Below are 12854 nucleotides of genomic sequence, written 5' to 3' on the forward strand. Positions count from 1 at the left end.
CTACTTACCTCACTACATCCACAGCCGCCCCTCTGTCCAGGCTTCTACTCACCTCACTACATCCACAGCCACCCCTCTGTCCAGGCTTCTACTCACCTCACTACATCCACAGCCGCCCCTCTGTCCAGGCTACTACTCACCTCACTACATCTACAGCCGCCCCTCTGTCCAGGCTTCTACTCACCTCACTACATCCACAGCCGTCCCTCTGTCCAGACTACTTACTACTCACCTCACTACATCCACAGCCGCCCCTCTATCCAGGCTTCTACTCACCTCACTACATCCACAGCCGCCCCTCTGTCCAGGCTTCTACTCACCTCACTACATCCACAGCCGTGCCTCTGTCCAGACTACTTACTACTCACCTCACTACATCCACATCCGCCCCTCTGTCCAGGCTACTACTCACCTCACTACATCCACAGCTGCCCCTCTATCCAAGCTTCTACTTACCTCACTATATCCACAGTCACATTTTAAACAAGCTTTGCATTGTTCATCTTAAGGCTGTCTAATATATAAGGCCGGAAAAATACATCCGTCCATCTAGTTCGGCCTGTTATCCTGCAAGTTGATCCAGAGGAATGCAAAAAAAACATTGATGTAGAAGCCAATTTTCCCCACTTAAGGGGGAAAAAAATCCTTCCTGACTCCAATCAGGCATCAGAATAACTCCCTGGATCAACGACCCCTCTCTCGTGGCTATAGCCTGTAATATTATTACACTCCAGAAATACATCCAGGCCCCTCCTTAACTCTTTTATTGTACTCACCATCACCACCTCCTCAGGCAGAGAGCTCCATAGTCTCCCTTATCGGCCTTGGCAGCAGCTGCCTGACACTAGTTTCTACAGCTTAGTTTGCTGTTCTCCAAATTCCTAGGTCCTTTTCAGTAACGTCAGTGTTACCCAGTGTTTTAGTAGTATGTACGGGTGACTTGCATTATTCCTTCCCATGTGCATAACCTTACATTTGTCAGTGTTAAACCTCATCTGCCACTTCTCTGCCCAAGACTCCAATCTATCCAGATCCCACTGTAGCAGTATACTGTCCTCTGTAGTATATATACAGTATACTGTCCTCTGTAATATATATACAGTATACTGTCCTCTGTAGTATATATACAGTATACTGTCCTCTGTAGTATATATATACAGTATACTGTCCTCTGTAGTATATATACAGTATACTGTCCTCTGTAGTATATATACAGTATACTGTCCTCTGTACTATATATACAGTATACTGTCCTCTGTAGTATATATATAGTATACTGTCCTCTGTAGTATATATACAGTATACTGTCCTCTGCAGTATATATATAGTATACTGTCCTCTGTAGTATATATACAGTATACTGTCCTCTGTAGTATATATACAGTATACTGTCCTCTGTAGTATATATATACAGTATACTGTCCTCTGTAGTATATATATATATATATACAGTATACTGTCCTCTGTAGTGTATATACAGTATACTGTCCTCTGTAGTATATATACAGTATACTGTCCTCTGTTGTATATATACAGTATACTGTCCTCTGTAGTATATATACAGTATACCGTCCTCTGTAGTATATATACAATATACTGTCCTCTGTAGTATATATACAGTATACTGTCCCCTGTAGTATATATACAGTATACTGTCCTCTGTAGTATATATACAGAATACTGTCCCCTGTAGTATATATACAGTATACTGTCCTCTGTAGTATATATATACAGTACACTGATCTCTGTAGTATATATATACAGTATACTGTCCTCTGTAGTATATATACAGTATACTGTCCTCTGTAGTATATATACAGCATACCGTCCCCTGTAGTGTATATATACAGTATACCGTCCTCTGTAGTATATATACAGTATACCGTCCTCTGTAGTGTGTGTGTGTGTGTGTATATATATACAGGATACTGTCCTCTGTAGTATATATACAGTGTAATGTCCTGTGTAGAATATATATATATATATATATATATATATACAGTAAACTGTCCTTTGTAGTGTGTATATATACAGTATACCGTCCTCTGTAGTATATATACAGTATACTGTCCTCTGTAGTATATATACAGTATACTGTCCTCTGTAGTATATATATACAGTATACTGTCCTCTGTAGTATATATACAGTATACTGTCCTCTGTAGTATATATACAGTATACTGTTCTCTGTAGTATATATACAGGATACTGTCCTCTGTAGTATATATACAGTGTAATGTCCTGTGTAGAATATATATATATATATATATATATATATATATATATACAGTAAACTGTCCTTTGTAGTGTGTATATATACAGTATACCGTCCTCTGTAGTATATATACAGTATACTGTCCTCTGTAGTATATATACAGTATACTGTCCTCTGTACTATATATACAGTATACTGTCCTCTGTAGTATATATATAGTATACTGTCCTCTGTAGTATATATACAGTATACTGTCCTCTGCAGTATATATATAGTATACTGTCCTCTGTAGTATATATACAGTATACTGTCCTCTGTAGTATATATACAGTATACTGTCCTCTGTAGTATATATATACAGTATACTGTCCTCTGTAGTATATATATATATATATACAGTATACTGTCCTCTGTAGTGTATATACAGTATACTGTCCTCTGTAGTATATATACAGTATACTGTCCTCTGTTGTATATATACAGTATACTGTCCTCTGTAGTATATATACAGTATACCGTCCTCTGTAGTATATATACAATATACTGTCCTCTGTAGTATATATACAGTATACTGTCCCCTGTAGTATATATACAGTATACTGTCCTCTGTAGTATATATACAGAATACTGTCCCCTGTAGTATATATATACAGTATACTGTCCTCTGTAGTATATATATACAGTACACTGATCTCTGTAGTATATATATACAGTATACTGTCCTCTGTAGTATATATACAGTATACTGTCCTCTGTAGTATATATACAGCATACCGTCCCCTGTAGTGTATATATACAGTATACCGTCCTCTGTAGTATATATACAGTATACCGTCCTCTGTAGTGTGTGTGTGTGTGTGTATATATATACAGGATACTGTCCTCTGTAGTATATATACAGTGTAATGTCCTGTGTAGAATATATATATATATATATATATATATATATATATATATACAGTAAACTGTCCTTTGTAGTGTGTATATATACAGTATACCGTCCTCTGTAGTATATATACAGTATACTGTCCTCTGTAGTATATATACAGTATACTGTCCTCTGTAGTATATATATACAGTATACTGTCCTCTGTAGTATATATACAGTATACTGTCCTCTGTAGTATATATACAGTATACTGTTCTCTGTAGTATGTATACAGGATACTGTCCTCTGTAGTATATATACAGTGTAATGTCCTGTGTAGAATATATATATATATATATATATATACAGTAAACTGTCCTTTGTAGTGTGTATATATACAGTATACCGTCCTCTGTAGTATATATACAGTATACTGTCCTCTGTAGTATATATACCGTATACTGTCCTCTGTAGTATATATATACAGTATACTGTCCTCTGTAGTATATATACAGTATACTGTCTTCTGTATTATATATACAGTATACTGCCCTCTGTAGTGTATATATACAGTATACTGTCCTCTGTAGTATATATACAGTATACTGTCCTCTGTAGTATATATACAGTATACTGTCCTCTGTATTATATATACAGTATACTGTCCTCTGTAGTATATATATATACAGTATACTGTCCTCTGTAGTATATATACAGTATACTGTCCTCTGTAGTATATACACAGTATACTGTCCTCTGTATTATATATACAGTATACTGTCCTCTGTAGTATATATATATACAGTATACTGTACTCTGTAGTGTATATATACAGTATACTGTCCTCTGTAGTATATATACACAGTATACTGTCCTCTGTAGTGTATATACAGTATACTGTCCTCTGTAGTATATATACAGTATACTGTCCTCTGTAGTATATATACAGTATACTGTCCTCTATAGTATATATACAGTATACTGTCCTCTGTAGTATATATACAGTATACTGTCCTCTGTAGTATATATGCAGTACACTGTCCTCTGTAGTATATATACAGAGTACTGTCCTCTGTAGTATATATACAGTACACTGTCCTCTGTAGTATATATACAGAGTACTGTCCTCTGTAGTATATATATACAGTATACTGTCCTCTGTAGTATATATATACAGTATACTGTCCTCTGTAGTATATATACAGTATACTGTCCTCTGTAGTATATATACAGTATACTGTCCTCTGTAGTATATATACAGTATACTGTCCTCTGTAGTATATATACTGTCCTCTGTAGTATATATACAGTATACTGTCCTCTGTAGTATATATACAGTATACTGTCCTCTGTAGTATATATATACAGTATACTGTCCTCTGTAGTGTATATATACAGTATACTGTCCTCTGTAGTATATATATACAGTATACTGTCCTCTGTAGTGTATATATACAGTATACTGTCCTCTGTAGTATATATATACAGTATACTGTCCTCTGTAGTGTATATACAGTATACTGTCCTCTGTAGTATATATATACAGTATACTGTCCTCTGTAGTATATATACAGTATACTGTCCTCTGTAGTATATATTCAGTATACTGTCCTCTGTAGTATATATACAGTATACTGTCCTCTGTAGTATATATACAGTATACTGTCCTCTGTAGCATATATATATATATAGTATACTGTTATCTGTAGTATATATACAGTATACTGTCCTCTGTAGTATATATACAGTATACTGTCCTCTGTAGTATATATACAGTATACTGTCCTCTGTAGTATATATACAGTATACTGTCCTCTGTAGTGTGTGTGTGTGTGTGTGTGTGTGTGTATGTATATATATATATATATATATATATATAGTATACTGTCCTCTGTAGTATATATACAGTATACTGTCCTCTGTAGTGTATATATATATATATACAGTATACTGTCCTCTGTAGTATATATACAGTATACTGTCCTCTGTAGTATATATACAGTATACTGTCCTCTGTAGTGTATATACAGTATACTGTCCCCTGTAGTATATATACAGTATACTGTCCTCTGTAGTATATATACAGCATACCGTCCCCTGTAGTGTATATATACAGTATACCGTCCTCTGTAGTATATATACAGTATACTGTCCTCTGTAGTGTGTGTGTGTGTGTATGTATATATATATATATATATATACAGTATACTGTCCTCTGTAGTATATATACAGCATACCGTCCCCTGTAGTATATATACAGTATACTGTTCTCTGTAGCATATATATATATATATATATATATATATATATACAGGATACTGTCCTCTGTAGTATATATACAGTGTAATGTCCTGTGTAGAATATATATATATACAGTATACTGTTCTCTGTAGTGTGTGTGTATATATATATATATATAATATAGTATACTGTTATCTGTAGTGTGTGTGTGTGTGTGTATATATATATATATATATAGTATACTGTTCTCTGTAGTATATAAATATATATTTATATATTATACTGTCCTCTGTAGTATATATACAGTATACTGTCCTCTGTAGTGTGTGTGTGTGTGTATATATATATATATATATATATATAGTATACTGTCCTCTGTAGTATATATACAGTATACTGCCCTCTGTAGTATATATATATATACAGTATACTGTCCTCTGTAGTATATATATACAGTATACTGTCCTCTGTAGTATATATATACAGTATACTGTCCTCTGTAGTATATATATACAGTATACTGTCCTCTGTAGTGTATATACAGTATACTGTCCTCTGTAGTATATATACAGTATACTGTCCTCTGTAGTGTGTGTGTGTGTGTGTGTGTGTATATATATATATATATATATATATATATATATACAGTACAGACCAAAAGTTTGGACACACCTTCTCATCCAATGAGTTTTCTTTATTTTCATGACTATGAAGGCATCAAAACTATGAATTAACACATGTGGAATTATATACATAACAAACAAGTGTGAAACAACTGAAAATATCCCATATTCTAGGTTCTTCAAAGTAGCCACCTTTTGCTTTGATTACTGCTTTGCACCCTCTTGGCATTCTCTTGATGAGCTCCAAGAGGTAGTCCCCTGAAATGGTCTTCACTTCACAGGTGTGCCCTGTCAGGTTTAATAAGTGGGATTTCTTGCCTTATAAATGGGGTTGGGACCATCAGTGGCGTTGAGGAGAAGTCAGGTGGATACACAGCTGATAGTCCTACTGAATAGACTGTAAGAATTTGTATTATGGCGAGAAAAAAGCAGCTAAGTAAAGAAAAACGAGTGGCCATCATTACTTTAAGAAATGGTCAGTCAGTCAGCCAAAAAATTGGGAAAACTTTGAAAGTAAGGGCCATTTGACCATGAAGGAGAGTGATGGGGTGCTGCGCCAGATGACCTGGCCTCCACAGTCACCGGACCTGAACTCAATCGAGATGGTTTGGGGTGAGCTGGACCGCAGAGTAAAGGCAAAAGGGCCAACAAGTGCTAAGCATCTCTGGGAACTCCTTCAAGACTGTTAGAAGACCATTTCAGGGGACTACCTCTTGAAGCTCATCAAGAGAATGCCAAGAGTGTGCAAAGCAGTAATCAAAGCAAAAGGAGGCTACTTTGAAGAACCTAGAATATTACATATTTTCAGTTGTTTCACACTTGTTTGTTATGTAAATAATTCCACATGTGTTAATTCATAGTTTTGATGCCTTCAGTGTGAATCTACAATTTTCATAGTCATGAAAATAAAGAAAACTCTTTGGATGAGAAGGTGTCCAAACTTTTGGTCTGTACTGTACATGTAAGAGGTTTATGTATATTTCTACTCTACACCTTTCCTTCTGAGCTGTTCTAGTCCCTCCTTCCACCCCCCCCCCCAGTCCCATTACCTCGCCCCCGGTCTCTATCTGCACTATCCTCCCCTCCTATAATGTAATTACCCTCCCAGTCCCATTACCCCCCCCAGGTCTCTATCTGCACTATCTTCCCCTCCTATAATGTAATTACCCCCCCCCAGTCCCATTACCCCCCCCAGGTCTCTATCTGCACTATCTTCCCCTCCTTTAATGCAATTACCCTCCCCCCCAGTCCCTAGTTTAAACACTCCTCCAACCTTCTAGCCATCTTTCTCCCCAGCACAGCTGCCCCTTCTCCTTTGAGGTGCAGCCCGTCCCTACGATAGAGCCTGTAGCTGACAGAGAAGTCGGCCCAGTTCTCCAGGAACCCAAACCCCTCCTTCATACACCAGTTCTAGAGCCACTTGTTAATCTCCCTAATCTCCCACTGCCTTTCTTGTGTGGCTCGTGGTACAGGCAGTATTTTGGAAAACACTCCCTTTGAGGTCCTTTCCCTAAGCGTTGAACTAAATCCCTAAAATAATTTTTAAGGACTCTTCACCTTCCTCTAACTTTGTCATTGGTTCCGATATGGACCATGACCGCTGGGTCTTCTCCAGCCCCTCCCAGTAATCTGTCAACCCAATCCGCAATGTGTCGAACTCGAGCACCAGGAAGACAACACAGCGTTGGATGATCTCGGTCTTTGTGACAGATCGCCCTATCTGTACCCTTAATAATGGAGTCACCACTACCATCACCCGTCTGCCCTGCTCTCCTGGTCCCCTACTTACTGGAGCTGACATTCCCCTGACTGGTAGAGGAAGGGTCCGGCTGCAGCAGTGCTCTCCCTGAACCGACCTCCCCCTCATCTGCCAACCCTGCACTCTTCCCTCTACCCCGCTTTCTAACTGTTACCCAGCTAGCTACCCCACTTTCCTGATCCTCCTCGCTACCACCCTCCCCCACATCTACCCCATAGAGCGCTTGCTCAGTGAGCAGCAAACTCTTCTCCAAATTGTCAACGCTTCTCAGTGTAGAAACTCGCCCAGTTAGATACTCGATGTGCGATTCCAAACTGGCAATTTGCTCACATTTTAAACACGGATTAGAAAACATCTGTTCCAGGACTGCAGACATCAGACAAGACGTGCACTGGACGGCGCTGTCAGTGATGGACACATACTAAATGGGGGATTACACAAGAAAAGAGAAAAATACAATATAGTGCAGTGATAAGAATCTATCTTACTGTAGTCCCTCCTAAAGTCCCTGCATCTGAAGTCACGTAATCTAAAGTCACACACTTAATACAAACACACACTTGAACTCAAACACGCGAACGCTCACAAACTCGTGTTATTTTCCTGCTTGTATAAATGCAGCTGTCAAACCAGACTGCTTTTTTTCCCTCTGGATTCATAATGAAGGAGAAATGTATTTAATGAGGTATTGCCACAGCAAACCAAACATGATAGGACATTTCTGGCCAGTAGAGTATCATGGGAGCTCAGGTAATGTGTGGTCCTTGGTAGTAGCTCTGTCATTACTCATACTCCACTGATGAGCGTTTTGTATACCAGTATCATGAACTCGAATCTTACTGGTGCCTGTGTCTTTCAGCATCTCACAGTGCTGACAACTTTGGACAAGAAAACTGGTACCATCAGCTGAGGCTCGCTGTGTCCTGGAATCGGCCAGATATTGCTGAGACACAGATCTTTACTGATGACTGGACTTGGAAAGTAAGGTCATCGTCAAGCAGTGGTCTTCCATTTACAATGTCCTGTCTCCTCTCATAGTGTCCTGCTTGTCTGACTCCTCCACATTCTCACCCATTATTTACCTATCTACTCTTATCTGCTCTTATTCCAGGAACTGTCTATTGTGCTCTTGTCTCGTCTCTCCAACCTTGCAATGTACCCGTTAATCAAAGTTCTTGATTAATTTGTAAGATGTCATAAGTTTCAGGGAGTCTGTTAGGAATCCTCAGGAGATGTAAAATTATTGCAAAAAGCGTGAAAATTTTATTTAGCCTCAAATGGCCTGAAAATTGCCTAAACCTCAGTCCAGCTAGAACCAAATCAGGATTGGAGGTTTGTGTGCGACCAGTGATATCTTATGACACCTGTTCTGTGTTTCAGCCCTCGGATCTGTACCCTTGCCTGACGGTGTCCTTAATTGAGGATAAACCTCTCTTTGTTCGCCTTTTCTTGGAGCGTGGAGTCAGTTTGTTAGAATACGTCACTTGGGAAACTCTAACATACTTGTACAATAACACGGACCCTTCCAGTGTGATTCACAGCAAGCTGGAGAAAATGTCAACTGGGGAAGTATCAAGGCAACAAGTTGAATCCACCATTAGCATGCACCATGTGTCCCTTGTCCTGCAAGAGCTTCTAGGAGACATTACTGAACCCTTGTATCGTGAAGAAAAGCATCCCAAAATCCGTGGTCAGGTAAACATGAAGGTAAATGTTTAGACTAGTTCTTGTGTATGATATAAAGAAGTAGGGCTATGCTGCCTCAGTCACCATCATAGTGTTGTCCTCCTCACATCTCCCACTGTACAGATTGGTCTATGTCCAGGAGATGGTGAGCTCTGGATCTGTCTCCAGTCCACCAGAATATGTTCTGGTTCAATGCGTCCATTATGCTACACTAGTAGGAGAGTCACATTTTGTCTTACATTTCAGATGAATGGCAAAGTGTCTGTGATGAGAAAACCCAAGAAGACTCATCAGCTGAAGCATCCTGTGCGCGATCTTCTTATATGGTGCATTGTTCAGAATCGGGCAGAACTTGCAGATATAATCTGGAGCTTGGTAATTTCTTCTAAAGCTCCTATGTTTTCCTGTCCTAAATCACACTCGCCCCGGCTCTCACTATCCTCATCTCTTGTCCCATGCTGCCCCGAGCAAAGATTTTAATGTCTAGTTACCTGGGACTTGGCGCCCTCCAGGTCCTTAGCACTCTGGCCACATGACACACCAGTCTCCCTAGCTACACTCTCCTCCCATGACAAACTGTTTCCTTGTATTGAATATTCCATGATGCCATACAGTAATTAAAGGTCTATAGCTGACAAATTCCTTCTGCAGCTTCAGTCATAGTGCATTCTCACTCCCTGGTGGTTGTGAAGAACATCTGAAGACATTTGTGGGTTCAGAATCACACCTGTCTTTTTACCCTGCAGTGTCAGGACTGTGTAGCTGGGGCTTTGGCTTGCACCAAGATCCTGAAGGCCCTTTCTAAAGAAGAGGAGGATCCTGAGACCATAGGACAGTTGAATGTCTTGGCCGACGTCTATGAGGAGCGGGCTGGAGGTGAGTTGAGAACCATTACACTATGTTTCCTCTGCCATCTGTTCCCAATCACTATGAGACCCTGTGTTTTTGAGCAGGAATCTTTTCTGAATGTTCTCGATATGATGAAAAGCGAGCAGAACTTCTCTTGATCCGAATGTCTTCACAATGGGGTAAAACCACCGCCCTAGAACTTGCTAAGGAATCCAAAGCTCAGAACTTCATGTCTCTTGGAGGAGTGCAGGTATAAAGTGGACCTCCACCTATAAAAAGATAATGGTTTTAAGTGGAGGTCATGGGTGAGTGACTTGGTAGTAATGGTCATGACTGTAAAGTAGGCCATACACCTTAGACAACTGCCAAGCAAAGCTTATTGAGACTACAGCGATTCTGCTCGACCTTCCCACAAACATGCATGCTAAATTCAGCCAAGCCTGCACATGTTCTCAAAGGAGAAGGGTGGAATAAGTTGCTGTCCATGTATTGGACATGTTTAAATTCAACATCCCCATGCTTTTTTATCTCTGACATTTGCTGACAGGGGAGAGTTGGACACCCGCATGCACAGTAGATGGCTGGCTGGTGCAATAGGAATCTGATATATATGGCCACCTTGAAGGGAATCCGTCATCATTTATGTGGTACTGCCGACAAGGAGACAGATCCAGTTCTCTCACTGTTAGTGCTCAAAACTGCGCTGAAATACACAGTCCAGACTGCTGTGCAGTGCTGACATAATGGAGAGGACTCCTGTGCGCATGCACAGTGCTGACATAATAGAGAGGACTCCTGTGCGCATACACAGTGCTGACATAATGGAGAGGACTCCTGTGCTCATGCACAGTGCTGACATAATAGAGAGGACTCCTGTGCGCATACACAGTGCTGACATAATAGAGAGGACTCCTGTGGATATGCACAGTGCTGACATAATAGAGAGGACTCCTGTGCGCATGCACAGTGCTGACATAATGGAGAGGACTCCTGTGCGCATACACAGTGCTGACATAATAGAGAGGACTCCTGTGCGCATACACAGTGCTGACATAATGGAGAGGACTCCTGTGGATATACACAGTGCTGACATAATAGAGAGGACTCCTGTGGATATGCACAGTGCTGACATAATGGAGAGGACTCCTGTGCGCATGCACAGTGCTGACATAATGGAGAGGACTCCTGTGCGCATGCACAGTGCTGACATAATGGAGAGGACTCCTGTGCGCATGCACAGTGCTGACATAATAGAGAGGACTCCTGTGCGCATGCACAGTGCTGACATAATGGAGAGGACTCCTGTGGATATACACAGTGCTGACATAATAGAGAGGACTCCTGTGGATATGCACAGTGCTGACATAATGGAGCGGACTCCTGTGCGCATGCACAGTGCTGACATAATGGAGAGGACTCCTGTGCGCATGCACAGTGCTGACATAATGGAGAGGACTCCTGTGCGCATGCACAGTGCTGACATAATGGAGAGGACTCCTGTGCGCATACACAGTGCTGACATAGTAGAGAGGACTCCTGTGCATATGCACAGTGTTGACATAATGGAGAGGACTCCTGTGCGCATGCACAGTGCTGACATAATAGAGAGGACTCCTGTGCGCATACACAGTGCTGACATAATAGAGAGGACTTCTGTGCGCATACACAGTGCTGACATAATGGAGAGGACTCCTGTGCGCATGCACAGTGCTGACATAATAGAGAGGACTCCTGTGCATATGCACAGTGCTTACATAATGGAGAGGACTCCTGTGCATATGCACAGTGCTGACATAATGGAGAGGACTCCTGTGCATATGCACAGTGCTGACATAATGGAGAGGACTCCTGTGCATATGCACAGTGCTTACATAATGGAGAGGACTCCTGTGCATATGCACAGTGCTGACATAATGGAGAGGACTCCTGTGCGCATGCACAGTGCTGACATAATGGAGAGGACTCCTGTGCATATGCACAGTGCTGACATAATGGAGAGGACTCCTGTGCGCATACACAGTGCTGACATAGTAGAGAGGACTCCTGTGCATATGCACAGTGTTGACATAATGGAGAGGACTCCTGTGCATATGCACAGTGCTGACATAATGGAGAGGACTCCTGTGCATATGCACAGTGCTTACATAATGGAGAGGACTCCTGTGCATATGCACAGTGCTTACATAATGGAGAGGACTCCTGTGCATATGCACAGTGCTGACATAATGGAGAGGACTCCTGTGCGCATGCACAGTGCTGACATAATGGAGAGGACTCCTGTGCATATGCACAGTGCTGACATAATGGAGAGGACTCCTGTGCGCATACACAGTGCTGACATAGTAGAGAGGACTCCTGTGCATATGCACAGTGTTGACATAATGGAGAGGACTCCTGTGCATATGCACAGTGCTGACATAATAGAGAGGACTCCTGTGCGCATACACAGTGCTGACATAGTAGAGAGGACTCCTGTGCATATGCACAGTGTTGACATAATGGAGAGGACTCCTGTGCGCATGCACAGTGCTGACATAATGGAGAGGACTCCTGTGCATATGCACAGTGCTGACATAATGGAGAGGACTCCTGTGCGCATGCACAGTGCTGACA

At 40.7% G+C, this 12854-nt stretch overlaps 1 protein-coding gene across 1 annotated transcript in view; it reads left to right on the plus strand.

Moving 5' to 3' along the window:
* The window catches only part of LOC120996658 (transient receptor potential cation channel subfamily M member 2-like), a 143231-nt gene that overhangs the window by 37792 nt on the left and 92585 nt on the right, over positions 1–12854 (plus strand). Inside the window, exons 10-14 of the mRNA XM_040426767.1 lie at positions 8566–8687; positions 9087–9413; positions 9639–9767; positions 10139–10268; positions 10346–10491. Coding sequence (XP_040282701.1) covers positions 8566–8687; positions 9087–9413; positions 9639–9767; positions 10139–10268; positions 10346–10491 — 854 coding nt within the window. The remainder of the gene's footprint in view (positions 1–8565; positions 8688–9086; positions 9414–9638; positions 9768–10138; positions 10269–10345; positions 10492–12854) is intronic.

Source organism: Bufo bufo, chromosome 3, assembly GCF_905171765.1.
Source record: "Bufo bufo chromosome 3, aBufBuf1.1, whole genome shotgun sequence".
NCBI classification, from domain to species: domain Eukaryota; kingdom Metazoa; phylum Chordata; class Amphibia; order Anura; family Bufonidae; genus Bufo; species Bufo bufo.